Source organism: Lactuca serriola, chromosome 2, assembly GCF_051521515.1.
Source record: "Lactuca serriola cultivar US96UC23 chromosome 2, Lser_US96UC23_V15, whole genome shotgun sequence".
Taxonomy (NCBI): Eukaryota; Viridiplantae; Streptophyta; class Magnoliopsida; order Asterales; family Asteraceae; genus Lactuca; species Lactuca serriola.
In genome coordinates this window covers 172,997,983-173,020,367 of record NC_136409.1, presented here as the reverse complement: position 1 = coordinate 173,020,367, position 22,385 = coordinate 172,997,983, and the positions used below count along the sequence as shown (strand labels likewise).

The 22,385-nt window shown below is 40.6% G+C and overlaps 1 protein-coding gene across 1 annotated transcript in view; it reads right to left on the bottom strand.

The window, feature by feature from the left end:
- Nucleotides 1-7,587: 7,587 nt before the first annotated feature.
- Nucleotides 7,588-22,385, bottom strand: part of LOC145089795 (eukaryotic translation initiation factor 5B-like) — a 33,325-nt gene continuing 18,527 nt past the window's right edge. The window contains exons 8-9 of the mRNA XM_079028189.1: nucleotides 7,788-7,838; nucleotides 7,588-7,710 (exon numbers count right to left, since the gene is read on the bottom strand). Coding sequence (XP_078884315.1) covers nucleotides 7,588-7,710; nucleotides 7,788-7,838 — 174 coding nt within the window. The remainder of the gene's footprint in view (nucleotides 7,711-7,787; nucleotides 7,839-22,385) is intronic.

Genomic DNA, 22,385 nt, shown 5'->3' with positions numbered 1-22,385 from the left:
CCAAATCTCACAAATACATTAGATTTTAAAATTTTGATAACCGTTTTAGCATCATCTGATCTTTTGTCTTTAGCTTCAACCCACTTAGAAACATAATCAACCACGAGCAAGATGTAAATGTTGCCAAATGAGATGGGAAAATGGGCCCATAAAATCAATTCCCCGTAACATCAAAAACTTCACAAACAAGGATTGGATCTTGTGGCATTTGGTTCTTTTGAGAAATGTTCCTTGTTCTTTGGCATTGTTCACAACTTTTACAAAACAAATACCAAACCCATGTCATGGTTGGCCAAAATAATCCACATTCAAGAACTTTTCTCAAAGTTCTATTAGGTCCGAAGTGTACCCCACAAGCAAGTTCATGAAAAAATTGCAAAATGGATTGATGCTCTTGTTAGGGTACATATCTCCTAATGATTTGATAGGGACAATGTTTCCACAAATAAGGTTCATCCCACACATAGTATTTTGTATCACTTTTCAATTTATCTTTTTGAGCACAAGTGAATGTGTTGGGATACCTTTTGTGACTTATAAGTTAATAATATCGGCATACCAAGGAATAGATTGAGTAAGGTAAAAGAGATGCTCATCTAGAAACTCATCCGCATTGGGAGAGGAGTTTCATGTGAAATGATCCATCTTAAGTGGTCGGCAACAATTTTATCGCATCTACTCTTATCTTGAATCTCCAAATCGAATTCTTGCAATAATAAGATCCACCGGATGAGTCTTGGCTTCACATATTTCTTTGTCATCAAGTACTTGAGAGCTGATGATCCAAACACACAATGAATTTGGTGCCAAGTAGATATTGCCTAAACTTCTCCAAAGCGAACACTATGGCCAATAGCTCCTTCTCTGTGGTAGAGTAGTTGCTTTGAGCATTTTCTAGTTTTCTTTATTCATAGTAGATCACATGAGAGGCTATTCCATTCTTTTGACCCAAAACGGCGCCTATAGCATAGTTGCTTGCACACATGATCTCAAAGGTGCGATCCCAATTTGGTGCATGTATGATTGGGGTGGATGTAAGCAACTCCTTAAACTTGTAAAAAGCCTCTTTGCATGCCTCATTGAACTCAAAATCAACTTTCTTTTACAAGATTTGGCACATCAGTCAAAAATCCTTGATGAACCTTCGATAGAAACCCACATGACCTAAAAAAGAACGAACTTCCCTAACACAATTCGGGTAAGGTAAGCTTTAAATAGCATTAATTTTAGCCTTATCTACCTCGATTCCTTTGTTTGACACAATGTGGCCTAGAATGAGACATTGACTCCCCATAAAATGACATTTTTCAAAATTCAAAGCCAAATTTTTTTCAATTCATCTTTTTAAAATCTTTGTGAGGTTTGTTAAACACTCTTAAAATGAGTTTCAATATACTATAAAATCATCCATAAAAACTTCAATTATGTTTTTGACATATTGCAAGAAAATACTAACAATAAAACATTCGAAAGGAAATGGGGCATTCCACAATCCAAATGGCATCCTCCGATACGCAAAAAGTGCCAAATGGACATGTAAATGTTGTCTTTTCTTGGTCCTCTGGTGCCACCGAGATTTGGTGAAAAGCGGAATACCCGTCTAGACAACAATAATTTCCTCGGCCAACCTTTCTAACATTTGATCAATGAAAGGTAATGGGAGATGGACTTTTCTCGTTCTTGCATTAAGCTGTCGGTAGTCAATACATACTCTCCACCGTTTTACACACGGGTGGGGACCATAATACCTTTTTTTTATTGACCATCATGATTCCTGTCTTTTTGGTACCACTTGTACTTTGCTCACCCATATCCGAGATTGTATAGATCATCCTTGCATCAAGAAGATTCAATATCTCTTTTTTCATTAACTCCATCATCGACGGATTAAATCTTCTTTGTGCATCCCAGCTTCGCTCGCATCAATCCTCCATCAAAATCTTATGCATACAAGTGAAGGGGCTCAATCCTTTGATATACACCATAGTCCAACCCATGGCTTCTATATGTTCCTTCAACACATTGAGGAGTTGATCTTCTTAAAATTCGGTTAAGTGAGTAGAGATAATAACCAGAAGAGTCTCGTTCTTTCCCCAGTAAGCATACTTCAAGTATTAAGGTAGGAATTTCAATTCCAATTCTGGTGGTTAAACAAGGGAAGGTGGTAACTTTATGTGAGTTGGAGGTAACTCAACAGCTTGACATTGAACCTTGTGGATTTCTTCACCTTCGAATTTTTAACCAACTTTTCAACTTTTGGATCTAGGGAATAGAGCTTCAATTTCTTGACTAGCCTCCCACAATCAAACCCTTTGTTTAGAATCATCTCCAACATGTCACCATTATTCAACTCAAACAACTCTTGGGTTAGTGGTTCAACAACATCAACAAAATATAAAGATGAAACATCACTAGGATATCTCATATCAACATAAATATTAAAGCTTATTGTTTTGCCATCAAATTCCATTATCAAACTACCCGAATACACATCAATCTTTATACTATCCATTTTTAAAAACGACCTTCCAAGCAAGATTAGAGTCGATTTGGAGGGAATTTGTTCCTCTAAATCAATCACATAGAAATTATACGAGAAGGCCAATTGATTCACTTGCACCAAAACATCTTCTAATACACCTCTAGGAAAAACAGTTGATTTATCCGCAAGTGAAATTATGACACCCATTCATTAAAAGGAGCAACATTTAACGATTCATATACCGAATAGGGTATGACATTAATAGAAGCACCAAGATCAAGCATGTAACTACTAAAAGTAACATCCCCTATCTTGCAAGTAATCGTAAACATTTCGCGGGTCTTTACATTTAGGTGGGAGTTTCCTTTGTAAAACCATCGATGCATTTTCGTTCATTGAAATCTTTTAATTCCCTTTCAATTTTCTTTTGTTGGTGCAAGGTTTTATCAAAAATTTCACATATCTAGGGATTTTCTTGATTTCAACAAGTAATGGAATGTTTACCTCCACCTTTCGGAAGGTGTCCAAGATTTCTTTCTCCTCCGCATTCTTCTTTTGAGTAGCAAGTTGGGAGGGGAATGGCGATTGAGTGGCTATTGGAGTGACTATAGGGGTAGTCTTCTTTAGAGATCCGCTTTGTGCATCAGTTTTGACAATAGGATCCTCAATGGGAGTGATCTCTATTTCTTCCTCATCTTCTAGTGACTTCTTCTTTGAGCTACTCTCTCCGGTTTGTTTACGACCTCTCAAGGTCATCACATTCACATTTGGGTTCTTTTTGGTTTGATAAAGTAATTTTCCACAGGAATACAAATAGCTCAAGGATGTAACTATATCTCCAACTTGTGCTTCAAGCTTGGAAATGCTAGTTCTTGTCTCTTTTTGGAATTATTGGGTACTAGTGGGAAGAGACTTGATAATGTATGCAAGAGATATTTTAGAGCTACTAGTTTGGGATGGATGAGGTTGTTGGTTGTGATGTGGAGGGTGTGGTTTGGATTGATAATGGGGTCGTGGGTGTTGGTAATGGGGTTGTTGTGGTGGGTAAGAAGGTCTAACAAGTGCATTTCGATGCAATGACATTAGGTTGTAGCTTATATTGGGATTTAGCTTCCAACTTGAATTATAATCATTTTGATAATCAGATGGCTTGTTGTGGTAATTTTAAGATTTTCCCGTGGCACCATGTTCCACATCTTCTTGAAGAATGGGACACAACCATGGGATATCCCATTGTTGCACATATTCCTCAAACCATCACTTGTGGAGTTTGTCGCGTGGCTAGCTTTTGAACATTGGATGTTAAATCTTTAAGTTGGGACTCGAGGCTTGATGTCACTACTTCATTGAGTTTTAGATGGGCATCCGATGAGTCTTGGCGGGGACCAAAGTGTTGAGGATTGGAGGCTATGGTATTGAAGAGTTGTCTTGTTTTTTAGGAGTTTTGCTAAAGACATCTCCACCACTTGAAGCATCAACTGTTCTTCTCTCCAATGGTAATAATCCTTCATAAAATTGTTTAATCAGAAGTTGTTCTGGAATTTGGTGTTGTGGGAAACTCAAACAAAAGCTATTGAAATTCTCCCAATAATCATGGAAAGTCTCATTTCGACCTTAGCGGATTCCATAAATCTCATTTCTGAGACTTGAGACTCTTGAAGCGGGGTATAAATTATCAAGGAAAGCTCTCGCCATATTGTTCCATCAGTTAATTGACCCCAGTGGAAGATAAAATAGCCAATTTTTTGCTTTATCGGTCAATGAGAATGGGAATGCCCTTAATTTGATTTGGTCATCAGTTGACCCTTGTGGCTTCATGATAGTGCAAATGATGTGGAACATCTTCAAGTGCTTGTGAGGTTCTTCATTCTCTAATCCATGAAAAGTTGGAAGGTGGTGAACTAAGCTTGACTTTAATTCTGAACCTCCTTCCAAAATGGGGTAATTGAACCCAGTTGGAGTTTGTATGACATCGGTTTCCATCATTTGTCTCAATTTTAATTCGGGAGCTTCTTTTCCTTCCGCCATTGGATTTTGGTTTATGATGGATGAATTTTGTTGTAGGGGTAGTGTTTCGAGAATTTCTTGGCCAGGGTCAGGGATAGAATTGAGTTCTACTTCAGTTTCAGTATCACTAGAGGAAGTGGTTTCAACCTTTGGGTCCATGTTAGGGTTTGAAGTTTGACCATCTTTTATTCTCCTTTGCTTTTCCAAACGCCTTGTTTCTTTTTCAATTTTTGAATTGTATAATAAAGTACCTATACGATGAGATCTGGGCATAGAGAAACAAATTGATTAAAAAAAACAATCCACAGAAACGACGCCAAAATTTGGTGGTTGCCGAGGCCAACAAAATAAATAACCCTAAATCATGTATAGTGGTAAAAGGGTCGAATCCACAGAGACTGGTTCAACTTGTTACTCGATGTAAACCTCTTTGTAAAAATACTTGTAAAATTAAAATAAAAGAAAAAAATGGGGGGTTTTTGGTCTTTTGTAGTATTTGAAAGAAAACTAGAGTTATACTAAGTTTTAAAGAGACAATTCAACAAAAGCAAGAGTTTGATGTAAAATCAATGAGAGAAAGATGGTTAACTTAAAGTTTCAACGCTTGAAAATTTGGTCAACATATCATTAGAACCCAAGGTGAAATACTTGTTTTAAATCTCTAATTTGGCTATAGTAATCCATGAAGCTTGAGATTCCTAGACTTTTCGTAGTTATTAAAATAGCTAGAAAAGCTCATAACATATTTCCTTAGTTAAAGTCACAATTTCCATTAAACATGTAATTAGTGAAAATTAATTAGCATTAAGAACCAAAAAATTACCAACTCTAAGTGGAATCAAATCCATTACTTAATCAAGAAGTTAGCCAACTAATCACTACAAATACATTTAAACTCATGAATAAAAACATACAAGTAACAAGATGATGTTAAAACATAAAACATTTTCATAAAGATTCAAGAACAAGTTCATGGACCTCTTTAACATTCAACCAAATATTCAAGTGAGTTCACCAAAGTCAACCAAAATTAGCTTAGTCTTTCATGGCGAAAATCAAGAAAACAAAATAAAAATAGATTGTGCCAAACATGTAGCTACAATCAAGGAGTAAAAAGTGATGTTCCTTCAAGTCTTCAAGCGCTCAAAACCCTTCAAAATCTCCAGAGAAAATCCTTGAAGTCGGATATGAAGAAGTATGCAAAAGATGCACACCAACCTTCCTCATATAGCACTCAAGATAGAAATACAAAAATACTGATGTTGGATCGTGCGCGAGTCGCGCATCCCTCCATGGGTGGCCTGTGTGGGTGGCGCCAAATGAGGGTTCATTTGAGTTTTTTTGGCCTCCAAAGCTTAGCCCACTGGCCCAGATCAAGTCTAATTAACTTATAGCCCGCTTTTCTTCAAGGTTTCTTCAATTTAAGCCCAATTTGGCTTCTCCAAATTACCCATTGCTCATGTACTCGCCCGATTAATAATATTTGCATGCTCGAATATTCTTTCGTTTCCTTTTAAATTCAAATTCCATCTCCATCAAGCCTTCCAAAAATCAATAAGCCCATGATTTGCATCCTCTTCATTAGTCTTTTAGCCCATGATTCTTCATTATCCTCCAAGTCGATTTGCCACCCAAAGATTCTTCTCCGCTAATCTCCTTAAAATCTGCAATTATGCTCATTAAACTAGAAAGTACCCAAAATAGTCGTAAAATAATAAAAAGGAAATATGCATGAATATTAGCTAAATTAATGAAATATGCTAAAATAAACCATAAAAATAATTAAATAAAATGAAACTATCACCTCCAATTGAATTTAATTAATTCATTTTTTATGTCAAAATCTTTATTTTCATCCAAAAATTGACTCCATTTTTTTATCTTGTTCTCGTTGTAAACTAATGTGTTTCTATCCACACCAGTGTTATTCTTTAAATTCAAATGAAAATAAATGAGAATTCTTAATTCTCTATGGCGTCTAGATGATAATTTTTTTTCAGGAACAAGCACATGAGAATTCTTTTTGTCTATATTTTTAGCAACATTTTCTTGTTTTTGGTATCTTTGATTACTTTGGTACTTACTTTTATGAACCAATGAAATACCTATGATTTGATACATAAAAAATTGTCCGTCATTTTTTAGAGATACACGTCGTGGTGATCTCATAAAATGCCAAAATTTGCTAAATGAAAACTACCTGGGATTTGGATGTTACATGCAATGTGCAAGTATTGTTCCAAATTATTATTTCAACCCTTGAGGCTCGATTTCGTATCATCTAAATTACTTGAACCGCCACCGACACCTACACCCTTTGATTTGTCGTGGTCTCTTCCCATGGGACAACTAGATCTTAGAAGCTCAATTGGGGCATATTCGCTATGGTCTAACCTGATATGCTCATCTAAAGACTGGTTAAAAGTGGTTTAAGAAGTTTTTGTTCTTTTAGAACCAACCATGAATGATTCTGATGTTTCAATTTCAAACCATTTTTTGGAATCCAAAAAATTTCATGAGTTTTGTTTGATATTGTTGCATCATTTTTAGTTTTGCACCATGTGTCCTTTTGAGCTTCAAGTTCATAAACAAATCATTAAACTCCATTGCCACTTTTATGGTGTACCTATATTTCGAGTATATTTGATCTTTCTTTCAATATTTACGTCATTTCAATTCAGTGATGAAACGTTTGGAAACTTTTCTATAAAACTTTTCAATTCCTGACTCAGCAGTCTGTAGCAGGTTGTGGAGTTGGGCCAATGTGGTTTATGTGTTGTTCAAATGATAAGCCAATATGAAATGATCATAAAAACGTGCAAGGAGTTCAATACCATTTTAATGTTAAACTCCTCGTCAAAATGCACATCGAGCTTAACAACGCGTTCCACATATCTTTGCATTCTCTGCATGTGGTTGCACATAGACTCTCCTTCTTTCATCTTGAAGTCCATGAGGTACTTTACCACATCTTATTTTTCTTAATGAGCTCTCTTGTGGTACTTTTCCACAAGGTCATTGTTTATCTCATATGGACAGTAGTCCTCATAGAACCTTTTCAATTCCGGAGCCAATTTAGCGACCATGACGCAAGCAACTTATGTTGCATCATCGTAGTGTTTCATGTAGGAGGCTAGTTGTTCAGGAGTAGCAACGGCTTCATCAATTTCAACAATTTTTTCTTCAAGGACATATCCTTTTCCCTCGAATCGAAGATCCATCTTGATATTACGCATCAAATCACTATAGTTGGTGCCATCAAAGGTCAACTTGGACACGATTGAGAGTAGGGAGAAACCCAAGTGGTGGGTGGACGTGATGGAGCAGAAGCATCACCAAGAGTAGACATCTATAATTGAAAGAATGTAGTTTTAGTTAGATGAAAATTATCCTTAATATTTAACCCATAGTAAACGATTAAGGCTATGATCCAAAATAACAACTCACTACTAATAAGAGGGATGTTGTAATATTACTGTGAATTTATGAAGGTAGGTAAAAGCAATTTACCAATTTCGAACTATGAAATTCCTAGATCTTTTGAGATTAATTGAATCTATCAATGGCATGTTTAATCTCATATTATACTCTACTATTTGTGACTGGGATATCGAGGATCACAAACTAGATGTGAATAACCATACAAATATGTTTGGCAATCTTGATGTCATTTATTGTAACACCTCAAATTTTAAACCAATTTTTTTTTCATTTTTAAATTACCAAAATATTGTTCATGAACCAAGTCATAATATATCAGAGTATCACAGATTGCCATAGTAAAAAATCTCCTAGCGAGTGTATACAATCAGACTTTCGCCTTCCCATGATCCTCAGAAGTACATGAAACACATAAATCAACAAATGTAAGCATGAAGCTTAGTGAGTTCCCCAAGATACCACATACAGCACATCATAAATAAACAGCTATGGATTATCAACAATCATGGGAACTATGCGCAGTCCCAGTGGGCAACAGCATGCCCTATGGGTTATCAGCAACCCTGGAGACTATCCGCAATCTCAATCACACATAAACGACGTCATACAAAATAACAGTTAGACCCAAATGGTCATCACAAATACAGCTATTCTACCACAGAGGTAAGAATAAGTGAGGAGAATCACCTGATACTGATGACAGATAAATCTCAAACCCGAACTTCCAGAACTAGACTCCGCTTAATAACACAAAAATTAACCCTAATTAATAATCAAGGTCCTCAACTCAACTCTCAAGTATAAATTCCACATTAAGCCCCTTAAGGTCAAAAATACTATTTTGCCCTTCCCATGGTCTAAAACCCTAATTCTTAACTAAAGGTTAAAAGTGAGCAAAACTCAGCTGCCCAGCATGTACATTGGGCGTACTCCTTCTTACGTGGGGCATACAACTCAATCAACGATCAATCGGGAACGGACCTGGCTATGTGGGGCATAGACAGGAGTACGCCCGACAAACTCTGCCTAATCCACATTTATCAACTTTTATGTCTTAATCTGTTAAGAAAATTATCTAAACTTCAAATCCTACCATAATAGCATGTCTTAACCCATAAAGTCATCGAATTTAAGCCTTTGCATGGCTAGAAAGGACCCAATACACAAAACTCTAACTTTCATCACACTCAAAGTCACTTAACTCATGCATGGGCCATTTTTATGAATCTACAAGACCTAGAACCCATGAAAGGATAGTTGCAATGCTCTGGAGTGCTCCATACTCACAAAGATCCAAGCTTTGGGATAAAAAGCTCATAAAACTCATTTATGGAGATCTAAAAGGAAACACATCAAGGTATAAACGTTATAACTTTAGAAGATGCACATGGTGAAGTAATTTCTAGATCTACAAGCTTGGAAGCAACACTTCCTTCAGCGTACTAGCATGGCTTCCGCAATTCAGGTTCTCACGAGTATGTTGCATGTACCTCACGTACGCCCAGCGTACAGACTGAATTGCGATCCTTTAAACAATAAGAGACCAAATATGCAAGCTTTAAATAGGCTAAGGGCTAAAATGAAAATACCTACAAATTGGATGTTATATTTATCGTCTCATTTTAATGTGTCGGTTAACCACACGCGCTCCATTAATCAATGATAATTTTCAAGATTCCCATTATTACTCTTTATAGTCACTATTAGTGTGTCGGTTAACCACACGTGCTCCACTAACTACTATAAAGCATAATGTGCATTTTTAAGGATTAGCGTACTTTTCACATTTTCCTAAAAAGTGTTTTAGTTACTTTTATAGCATTATACTTTTAATGAAGTTATCAGATCCATTATGCTAACGACCTTACACCAAACAAGGAAGTTGAGGGTGAGAGTGGACACCCATTCAACTACCATTTTATAAGCAGTTTCCTTATACCCCCTTATAGTTCAGTTTCATTAATGAGGCATACTAGAGATCCGACTGACTTAGTTTTATGCATATAGTAATTAATATTCGATATATATATATATATATATATATATATATATATATATATATATATATATATATATATATATATATATATATATGTAAAGGTGTATTATAAAACTTTTTCAAAAATACTAGGTTTAATTTATAAATTTTGAAATTAATAAAATTAATTCAATTTAAATTAAATAAGTAAGGATTAAACAATTTATTTACTATTAGTCAATTAATCAAATAAATTTCAATCCTAATCCAATACCCTCTAATTTCGAAATTAGGGTTTGGGACTTACCAAATTTATAATTATCCAATTTTAATGCATTTAAAAGTAATAATTATCAAAAAAAACATGGAAACCCAAAAGAACCCTATCAATTTTGAAAAAACAAGAAGGAGGCTAGGGTTTCAAAAACCCTTGCCCAAATCGAAAATCACCGCCAAAGAGTTTTTTATCTTATTCAACTTTGTGCGAGATCACAGAGAACATACGCTCTAATACCATTTATGGGTTTTACATGTTTCAAAAATCATATTTTTGGCGGAAACTACTTTAGCCCTAAGTTTGCATACACCCTAAGGATCTATGGTCTCACTATGATTTGCAATCAACAATCTGAATTCAAGAAACCCAAAAGTGCATTTATATTTTCGATTTAGGTATAGGGATAATAGCAAAAATATACCTTTTAGTTTATTATTGAACATAAACTAAAATTCCTTCTTTGTAGAATTTCAACCTAGCACTAGAAATCTAGTGCCTCTCATGGCTCACACCCAACTCTAGAGAGTTGGAGGCTTATTGAACAGATAGGAGAGGGGAGAGGATTTTTGGTTCTTCCTTGGTATGAGGGATTGCTGAAAATATGAAGGTGGCAAAGGGTTTATATAGGTGATCAAGGGGGCTTAGATCAGGCAAGCTTCATTGGATAAGCCTTATCCCTTTTCCATCCCCCCCCCCCCCCCCCCCGCCCTAGTTTCCTTAGAGCCCAAGGAAGGCTCTAGAAACTCTATAACTTCTCTCTCCAAGTAGCATTTTAGTCTCTTACTAAGTTTGAGGGCAACCCAAAAGGACTTTTCTAATAATTCAAGTTTATAATAATTTAGTTAATGGCTTAGGTACCTAATCCAACATATATATATATATATATATATATATATATATATATATATATATATATATATATATATATATATATATATGGGAAAAGTGAATATACCCTTAAGGGTATACAAGCTTAGGTACCCAAGCTCACTATACTACGTCATTTTTGTATCATATAATTCATTCTAATTATCCAATGTTCTTATAATTTAACTTCTAACTTGATTTACTTCCATAATTTTTATAAATTACACATTTAACTTCCTCTTACATAATTTTCATTTGCAACTAGAATATATAAAGCCTAGTATGTGTTCAACAAAAAGATGTGATGTAATAGAAAGATTATAGTGAAATTTCAAAAACTTTGAAAGTAAATCAGGTTAGGGGTTGAAGTTTAAGAACATTATAATGAATATATCAAATAAAACGACGTATTTAAGTGTGTTTGGGTACCTAAGCTTATATACCCTCAAGGGTATATTCACTTTTCCCTATATATATATATATATATATATATATATATATATATATATATATATATATATATATATATATATATATAGTTAGCAAGTAAAGCGGATAACTAGCAAAACCAAAAGTACACAAGACACAGTATTTACGTGGTTCGATCAAGGTGACATACATCCACGGGCAGGAGGGGAGTATTCTTTCTTTCAGATCTCTCAAACAGAGGTTACAAGTACAATTTTTACAAAGATTCACCTAACACTCTAGAATTCAAGATAAAAAATGACCTAGCATGTATCCATATTTATACTTGGGGGATCAGACCTAAAACCCTAATGGGCCAAGCCCATTAGCCCATAGTCACATGAAAGGTCTCAACCAATCATAATCCACCATGCAACATCTTTTGGAACATTCTTCCATGTCATACAACCCATGAGTATCAACAACGCACGCGATGGACCACCTTGACCATAGTGGAGCATCATGATGCACAGATGGCACATCATGAACACTAATGGCCCAACATCCATCATGGTGACACAACATGGTGTATTTATTGAGTATGATCATCTTCTAGGAAAACTTAGATCAACATGCCACAAAAAGGAACTGAGATGGTGCATCATGTACCAAAATGGTCCATGATGGCGCAATATCTCCTTTATGGCACAACATCTCATGAGGATGGTGCAACATCCTCTATGCTTGGCACAACATCCATCTTCATGGTGCAACATGTTGCTACAAGTTGCTCCAAGTGATACAAGTTACTCTGTAACAGCCCGGAATTCCAGGTATTGTTATATTTATGATTTTGGGTGTTTTAAGAGGGGACTCGGCGAGTTGGAGCTCAGACTCGCCGAGTAGTATCGCAGATCTGGTCGCGGGTTCGCAACTGGACTCGACGAGTCCGGATATGGACTCGGCGAGTCCGCGCTGTTTAGCGAAACCCTAACCGTCCAGGTTTGGGACATATATCAGGGGCCTTATGGCCTTCATTGTTCACCCTAGTCCTTTGAGAGAAACCCTAATTTGATTGTGAGCATCTGGAGCAAAGTAGAAGACCATTATTGATCTTGGAAGTGTTATTGTGCAAGGAGGAGGAGGCTTGGTTAAGAGAACAACAGGAGAAGCAATATTCTGAGGGTTGGGGACACAGAGCAACGTTATTCAGGTAATATTTTCGAGTTGTTCCCTTCTATGTTGATGTGTATATGGATTTAGGGTTTATGGAACCCTTTTGTGGCTAGATTGAGTGCTTCCTTAGTCCCCCAAGCGATTGGAACCCTATATTAGGACTCTTGGAAGTCCAGAGTGTCCCATGCCTGAGCTTTTCGGGAATCAATGGAGGTTTTGGATTGGAATCCTTATGCCTTAGGTCAAAATGTGAATTATGAGTCATGGGGTGTATTATGAGCACCGAAATAAGGACTTTACGTGATGAACCAGTCTAGGAAGGCCAGACCTATGAATTGCCAGAGCAGATCTGACCTTAGAAAGCAGTTTGAGCGGTTGCATGGCATGGACTCGCCGAGTCCAATGAACAGACTCGGCGAGTAGCTTGAAGATGCCCTTGGACTCGACGAGTTGTATGAACAACTCGGCGAGTAGGTTGAAGATAGCCATAGACTCGGCGAGTCTGTTCTTGGACTCGGCGAGTCTTGTCGAAGAGTCCCGATATTCTAGGGTTGAGTCGAGAATCGGTGAGTCAAGGGATGACTCGGTGACTTGAGGGCGAGTGGACTCAGAGTTGTTGAACTCGGCGAGTCTCGGGGTGACTCGGCGAGTTAGGTCACGGATTGAGTGAAGTTCTGGGTATGGGAACTCGGCGAGTCATCGGGTTGACTCGGCGAGTAGGGTCAGTCAGGGGTTGACTTTGACCTTGTCTTTGACCAAGGGTTGACCAGTGGCTTCCAGGGGTATTTTGGTAATTGTTGATTATTGTTTGAGCTCAGGGTATTGGTGGCTGTCCAGAGGTAGAGATTGTATCAGTGATCGGAGCAGCTTGAGTTATCTGTTCAGTCGGCAGTTTTGAGGTGAGTTATCCTCACTATATCGCTAGGGTTTATGGCACCAAGGCCAACCTTTTTATCGGATGGAAATCCGGGTAGTTGTCAGTTGTTATGATATGGGCCGGAAGGCGTTATATGTTGTGGGCCGGAAGGCATTACATGTTGTGGGCCTGAAGGCATTGCTATGTGGACCGGAAGGTCATGGCCTGGAAAGGCGTATGTGTGCATTTAGTATGTTGACTGATTCGTAGGGTGATGTTATGCTAGTGACCGGCTAGGCCGGTATCTTGAATAGAGTAATGCTATGTTATGTGGTCTGTTGATCGATTGCTGACTGTGAACTGTTATATGATTATGTGTTATGCGTATGATTGCTAGACCTGGGGTGTGACCCGGTATGCAGGGTCGTTCTATGTCCTGTTAGGTTATGTATGCTTTTATGCTGATATGTATGCTTATTATGCTGTGGGCCGGAAGGCAATATGTTATGGGCCGGAAGGCAATATGTTATGGGCCGGAAGGCATTGCGTTATGGGCCGGAAGGCGATATGTTTTGGACCGGAAGGTCGTGGCCTGGAAAGGCGTATATGTGGTTGGTATTTTGGGGGTATTTCACTAAGCTTTCGGGCTTACAGTTGTGGTTTTATGTTTTCAGGTTCTCAGGAGTCTGTGACAAGGCAAAGGCGTGATCGTACTGTTCCTCGCGTTGGTGTTTTATGAAATGAACCTGGGAAATACTCTGTTAAATAATGTATTGAAAACCTTTTTGTATCAACGTTATTAAAATGGGTGGTTTTTGAAAAGCTTTAATTGTTTTGAAATTTTGGTCGTTACAAGTTGGTATCAGAGCCTTGGTTTGAGTGAATTGGAGGAACATTCGTGTGACTCCAGTCTCAAATCGAGGAGGGTTTTAAAAAGAGAAATTAAAATGGTTTTCAAATTAAGTAAAAGGAGGACGCGGAGGTACGATCAGCCGGAGCCAGTAAGTAACCCCAAGATACCATACATGAGATTTGTCTTATTGAGCTTGATAGAACAGCATGCTAGAGCTAGGCTAAGGATCTTCAGGAATTCATGATAATGTTGCCTGATTTGTGATGCCTGTAGCCTAGGGTCCCTTATGGGAGATTCTCAGTGTTCCTCTAGTGGTGAGGGTTGATAGTTGTTATGCATGTTCTCTAGGGTATTGTGGTAGTACTTCATACAAATATGGGTAGGTGTGGAAGGTAGTATGGGCCCGTACTACTGAAAGCACAGGACCCATACGCGTATCAGGGAAACCATGATCTCTAGGGTTGGGTTGCGAGAGTTGGATCCCAGGAATGTGGGAAGTGTCTGAGTTTGGTATGGTGTTTCTCGTTATGGAGATTCCGAGGCATGATGATAGTGGATCCGGATCAGGATCGGGAGCTGGAGAGAGAGTTCCGGATGGATCAGTGCCGTCTGAGGTTATCGATCAGTTGAGCACGAGCGAGTTGGATGCGAGGTTCGCGAGATTCGGCATGATGAGGTTGCTGCATTGTTCCGGGCTGAGTTGCCGGAACTATTTGGGTCGATCAAGACCGCCATGGTTGAGTATTTTGAAGAGCGCTATGCGACTCTCGCGGAGATGGCTGCCGCGGCGGCTACAGTGGCTGTAGCAACGGCAGGGGGAGGAGCTGATAGGGATTTTCAGTATCGGGACTTCGATAATACGGAGCCCCCACCTTCGATGGAGTTCAGGACCCGATTGTTGCTATGAGGTGGTTATCAGACGTGGAGGGGTGTTTCTTCACGTGTTCATGCCCTGCTGATCTGAGGGTGAGGTGTGCTCTGAACCTGTTGAGGCTCGGGGCGAAGGATTGGTGGAGAGTGACCACGGGGGTCATACTTGGATACGTAGAGGGCTGCGGTTTCATGGGATCAGTTCAGAGAGATGTTCAGCACTCAATATGTTCCGCAAGTTGCGAGGGAGAGGTTGGCCCAGGAGTTCCTTAAGCTGAAGCAGGATTCGGAGTCGGTGACTGAGATCACCAGGATGTTCTTTGTGAAGGCGATGTTTTGCCCTGAGTTCGCTTCGGAGCAGGCTCAGATGTCCCGATATCTGAGTATGATCAAGGGGGGATATCAGACAGTTCATGTCTGTGCAGGGGTGTGAGACTTCGTTGGAGTTGCAGGAGGCCGCCAGGCGGCGTGAGTTAGAGGTTGAGTTGCAGTTGCGTGAGCTGAGGCAGGCTCCGATGCAGTCGTAGCCGGCGCCGAAACGGTCCAGGACCGTTGATGTTAAAGTAGGGAATATGAGCGGCCACACTTGTGGGAAGTGTGGGATGGGTCATACCGGAGTTTGTTGGTCCGGTGGTGCATGCCGCAAGTGCGGAAAGGAGGAGCACTATGCACGGGATTGTCGGCAGTCAGTGCCGGTTCGGGATTTGAGGATTTGTTATCATTGTTGTTAGGTTGGACATTTGAGGGTCAACTGTCCACAGCTTTCTGTAGGACCGGTGCAGGCTCCAGCACCGGCCACTTTGAGGATTCCAGGAGGAAGTCAGGATGGAGCGGAGCCCCAAGGGCTCAGGTCGTGCTTATCAGCTTGCGGCAGAGGAGGTCACAGCAGCGCCGGAGGCAGCTGCGGGTATGTTTCTTCTTCATGTTTTGTTATCTTGCGATTATGGGGGTGTATTGTTTGTGCTAGTATCTTTGTGTGGATTTCGATACGGCATTCGTCGTTTTGTGGGTTGAAGTTTTTGGTTATGGATTTATGTTTCGGGTTTTCGTTTTGGTATCCGTTGTTCCCTGAGGGTTTGGTATGATTATAGTTTGGTGTTTTGTGCTATCGTTGGTTATCGTTCGTGAGGGTTATTAGTGGAGATGCGGCATTGGGTTGAGTGTCGGGTAGCATCTACAATCGTGGAATGGATAAGTGGAGATCGGATTCTTTTGAGCGGATTGATCAGTGAGGAGATGTGTTTTGCTAAGGGTTGTTTATGCTTATGGGAAGCAGCCAGTGTGTAAGTGTTCTCTTTGTGTAGGGTTGTTTTGGAAGGTCGTTGTTGGCGACTGGTGGTTGTTAGTCAGTGCTTTAAGTGGGGGAGAATTGGAGAATTCTCCGAGAGATCGATGAGTATTGAGGATGCTTAGCTGTTGGGATTCAGCAGTGTTCTGTCAGCCCAGAGTATAGGTGGATGGGAGCGAGTGTCGGGCATGCGGGGCGGGATACAGACCTAGGGCATTTGATTATGGAGGCCTGGAAGCAGGCCGGGATCAAGTTTGAGTAGGTAACCGGGGTTATGTAATCAGAGTATTTGTATGCTTTATGTACGTGATGTGTTGTACTGCATTAATTCTGTGGGATTTATGTTGTGCATGTTTATAGAGTTGGAACCGGAAGGTTCCCAGAGTTAGAACCTGAGGGTTCGCAGAGTTTGGGTGTACGGACCCACAAAGATATAGCCTCGAGTGGCTAATATGTGTTATGTGAGTCAGTCCAGTCATGCTGGAGACTCTGTTGGTATTGTTGGATCAGTTTGAGATTGCGGATTGTGTATGTTGCAGTGTGTTTGCAATGGAAGGTCTGGCCCCAGGGTAGCGATCTTGTTTAGTTGAGGTAGTGCATGGGCTTGAGAGTCCCTGCGAGGAGAGTCAGAATAAGTGTATTGGATGGATAGCAGACACGCTAAGGGTGGTGTAGCATCGGGCAAGCACCATGGCATTTGTCGAAGTAACATTGTAGCCGGGTGGATTCCGTGGTAAAGGAAGAGAGAAAGGTAAGAGGTGTGTAACTCCGAGAGGGAGTGCAAGTTCACGGAAGTGAAAGTGGCAGAGCAAAGTTATGTTAGAGCAATTCGAGTATGGTTAGTGAGCAGCGTGTTTGCAACAGTGGATTAGAAGCTCATCCGGTTTGGAATGACCGCTGAGGTCGCGGAGGGAAATCCGCAAGTGTAGAGCCAAAAGGCTCGGAAGGGATGTAGAGAGAGAGAGTCTTGAACTCTCAGTGTGATTCTGATCAGGGTATGGGGTGTATATTAGTGATTCATTTTGGGAGATGTTTGAGGATATTATCAGTGCGTCAGGTTTTCCCAACCTGAGGGTGTAGGAGCTAGTTCAGCATGAGTATGCGGTTGCAAGAGGGGAACTCGTGAGAGTTGCTCGGAGATTGAGGATGGGTCATTCCGTCGTCGCGGAATGGATAGAGTGGAACTCGGATTGGGGATTCGATGGTTCAGGGTTTTCTAGCTCTTATGGGTCGAGTGATCGTTGCGATTTAGGGCAGAGTTGCATCTTGGGAAATTCTCGGTTGTTGAGAGTGATGATCAGGGGTACAGTCGATGCCCGGTTCGAGATGGTGATCAGGACACCGTGAAGGAGGGGAATGTATGTTCGAGTTTCGATATTTATGCCTTGAGAGACCTGGGCCGGTTAAGGCCCGGTGGAGCGTTGTGGGAATATCCTTGGAGTTGAGTTGCTGTAGGCTTCGAGGGCGAAGCCTAATATAAGTGGGGGAGAATTGTAACAGCCCGGAATTCCAGGTATTGTTATATTTATGATTTTGGGTGTTTTAAGAGGGGACTCGGCGAGTTGGAGCTCAGACTCGCCGAGTAGGATCGCAGATCTGGTCGCGGGTTCGCGACTGGACTCGACGAGTCCGGATATGGACTCGGCGAGTCCGCGCTGTTTAGCGAAACCCTAACCGTCCAGGTTTGGGACATATATCAGGGGCCTTATGGCCATCATTGTTCACCCTAGTCCTTTGAGAGAAACCCTAATTCGATTGTGAGCATCTGGAGCAAAGTAGAAGACCATTATTGATCTTGGAAGTGTTATTGTGCAAGGAGGAGGAGGCTTGGTTAAGAGAACAACAGGAGAAGCAATATTCTGAGGGTTGGGGACACAGAGCAACGTTATTCAGGTAATATTTTCGAGTTGTTCCCTTCTATGTTGATGTGTATATGGATTTAGGGTTTATGGAACCCTTTTGTGGCTAGATTGAGTGCTTCCTTAGTCCCCCAAGCGATTGGAACCCTATATTGGGACTCTTGGAAGTCCAGAGTGTCCCATGCCTGAGCTTTTCGGGAATCAATGGAGGTTTTGGATTGGAATCCTTATGCCTTAGGTCAAAATGTGAATTATGAGTCATGGGGTGTATTATGAGCACCGAAATAAGGACTTTACGTGATGAACCAGTCTAGGAAGGCAAGACCTATGAATTTCCAGAGCAGATCTGACCTTAGAAAGTAGTTTGAGCAGTTGCATGGCATGGACTCGCCGAGTCCGATGAACAGACTCGGCGAGTAGCTTGAAGATACCCTTGGACTCGGCGAGTTATATGAACAACTCGGCGAGTAGGTTGAAGATAGCCATAGACTCGGCGAGTCTGTTCTTGGACTCGACGAGTCTTGTCGAAGAGTCCCGATATTCTAGGGTTGAGTCGAGAATCGGTGAGTCAAGGGATGACTCGGTGAGTTGAGGGCGAGTGGACTCAGAGTTGTTGAAATCGGCGAGTTTGGTCGCGGATTGAGTGAAGTTCTGGGTATGGGAACTCGGCGAGTCATCGGGTTGACTCGGCGAGTAGGGTCAGTCAGGGGTTGACTTTGACCTTGTCTTTGACCAAGGGTTGACCAGTGGCTTCCAGGGGTATTTTGGTAATTGTTGATTATTGTTTGAGCTCAGGGTATTGGTGGTTGTCCAGAGGTAGAGATCGTATCAGTGATCGGAGCAGCTTGAGTTATCTGTTCAGTCGGCAGTTTTGAGGTGAGTTATCCTCACTATATCGCTAGGGTTTATGGCACCAAGGCCAACCTTTTTATCGGATGGAAATCCGGGTAGTTGTTAGTTGTTATGATATGGGCCGAAAGGCGTTATATGTTGTGGGACGGAAGGCATTACATGTTGTGGGTCGGAAGGCATTGCTATGTGGACCGGAAGGTCATGGCCTGGAAAGGCATATGTGTGCATTTAGTATGTTGACTGATTCGTAGGGTGATGTTATGCTAGTGACCGGCTAGGCCGGTATCTTGGATAGAGTAATGCTATATTATGTGGTCTGTTGATCGATTGTTAACTGTGAACTGTTATATGATTATGTGTTATGCGTATAATTGCTAGACCTGGGGTGTGACCCGGTATGCAGGGTCGTTCTATGTCCTGTTAGGTTATGTATGCTTTTATGCTGATATGTATGCTTATTATGCTGTGGGCCGGAAGGCAATATGTTATGGGCCGGAAGGCAATATGTTATGGGCCGGAAGGCATTGCGTTATGGGCCGGAAGGCGATATGTTTTGGACCGGAAGGTCGTGGCCTGGAAAGGCGTATATGTGGTTGGTATTTTAGGGGTATCTCACTAAGCTTTTGGGCTTACAGTTGTGGTTTTATGTTTTCAGGTTCTCAGGAGTCTGTGACAAGGCAAAGGCGTGATCGTACCGTTCCTCGCGTTGGTGTTTTATGAAATGAACCTGGGAAATACTCTGTTAAATAATGTATTGAAAACCTTTTTGTATCAACGTTATTAAAATGGGTGGTTTTTGAAAAGTTTTAATTGTTTTGAAATTTTGGTCGTTACATACTCCAAGTTATCCAAGTTGCTCCAAGCTGATCCAAGTTGCTCCAAACCACTCCAAGTTGCATCACGCCACTCTAAGTTGCTCCAAACCATCTTCTGGAAGATTTGTTCCTTTGTCACTTGATCCATTCCTTTTCAATCCTTTAACATAAGATCTGTTCCTTTGACACAAGCTCCATGAATGTAATATCCCGATTTCCTAGAAGAAGATTTTAGGGATTTCATGCAATTAAAGAAGTATACCCGACAAGTTGGATGCCCCAACTCGTCGTGTAGAGTTTTAGTCAACCTACATGATTTATGAGGTCTACTCGACGAGTCGGAGGACCGTGACTCGATAAGTAGGAGCTGGAAGATGAAACCCTAATTTCTAGGGTTTTGCACCCTATTTAAAGGGTCATTAGCCTCCCTCAGCCTCCCTTACCGTCCCTCTTGAGCTCAGAAAACCCTAATCTCGCCTACTCTTCATTTTGTGTGTGTAAAGAAGCTTGGAAGGTGGATTTCGTGAAGAAGGCTTGAAGTCTAAGGAGCTTGGAGCAAAGAGAAGCTTATAGATCTGACTCTACTTCATATTGGCATCATTCTTAAGGTAACAAGTCGTTACCTTGACTTATCTTTAGCTAGATCTCTTCATGTAAAGGTTGAGGGCTATTTTCTAGTTGGTTGTGGGTTATTTCAGGTATTAGGAACGATATGAAGTTTTAACTTCAAATCTGGACTCCTCTAAGTCCCTATAGTCATAAAGTTATCAGATTTAGCAAGCTTTGGCCCTTCTGTTTGGGGTAAACCTTTCCCTTAGCTTGGTTTTGGCATTTAGGACCATGCATGTACGTAAATTTTGCAAGTTTACGTGAAAATCATGCCCTAGGAGGTTAGATCTGCAATTTGGAGCTTTGGGGTAGCTTAAAATCGTCTTAATGAGAAAAGGACTGAAGGGACTCGACGAGTTGCATGGTCACCTCAACGACTCGGATGAAGATTGGTCGTGGTGGGTTTCTACATGGATTTGGAGAGTCGGTGAGACGACTCGACGAGTCAGTTAGGGTTTTCCCGAAATTTGGACATGCATGGACTCGAAGAGTTGTATGGAAACTCGGCAAGTCAACTAGGGCTTTCACGATTTCTCAAGTTCTGGAAGGACTCGACAATTCAGCAAGCTGCACTCGACGAGTTGGTTCAACATGGACTTTTGACCTTGACCGTTGAATTTAACTTTGACCAAGGGTTGACAAGTTTGACTTATGTGGGTATTTTAGTAATTTGGGAATTTATGGAAGTGGATCATTGGTGGATGTAGGTGTTGGAGTTGCATTTGTATTTGGAGGAGTTTGACATTATCATTCTGAGTTACTTGTAAGGTGAGTTCTTCTCACTATATCAACAGGGTCTAAGGCACCAATGCCGACCCTTTTCGGATTTGTATCCGGGTTATTGCATGATATGCTTATTGATTTACATCATGGTAGTCAGGATGGTGATATGCTTAATGACCTGGTTAGGTCGGTATCCTGGTATATAGGATGATGCTATGTTAGATACTGGTTAGGTATGTATCTTGGTTATATGATGTTACTATGATTATTGATATGTTAGATAGGTTTGATTGTTATATATGCTAGCGTATGATATTTATGTGAACATGATTGTTTGATTAGGGATTGGGTTGAGGCAGTCCTACTTTGTGTTGAATGCCAACATACCCAGGGTGGTCCGGATAGACTCAAGGCCCAACAAGGCAGTCCAGTCAGGTCGAGGCCCGGCGAGCCGTCCAGATAGTGTAACATCTCAATTAATCCAAACCAAATTTTTTTTATAACATTAATAAAACCATAATTATCAACCATTTCATTCACAAACACAACCGTTATACCAAATCAGAGTATCATCTCAAAAACATATTCTTTTATCAGAGTAAACATCCTAGGCTAAAAACTTTTTGGTGTGTTTCATGCAGTCATCCCGAGCTCTTTCCTCCACTACCGGAAGTACCTAAAACCAAAACTGAAAATTGTAAGCACGAAGCTTCGTGAGTTCCCCATACTACCCCATACCATACATATAACCACATATTGGGCCCCCGCCCGCAGCATCGGGACTTTCCCGGCATCGGACTCACTCCTGCATCGGGCCCTACCCGACATCAGGCCCCACCTGGCATCGAGCCCCGCTCGGTATCTAGATCTGTCTCTCATAGGCCCCACCTGTCTCTAGACCTCGCCCGCTACGCACATACAAACATATAACATACTAGCACATAAAGAAACACACTCTACTGTACTCATGTTCTAAGGTCTCGCCTAACTTAGGCCCTACCCCCGGCCCACTACTGATGAGCTA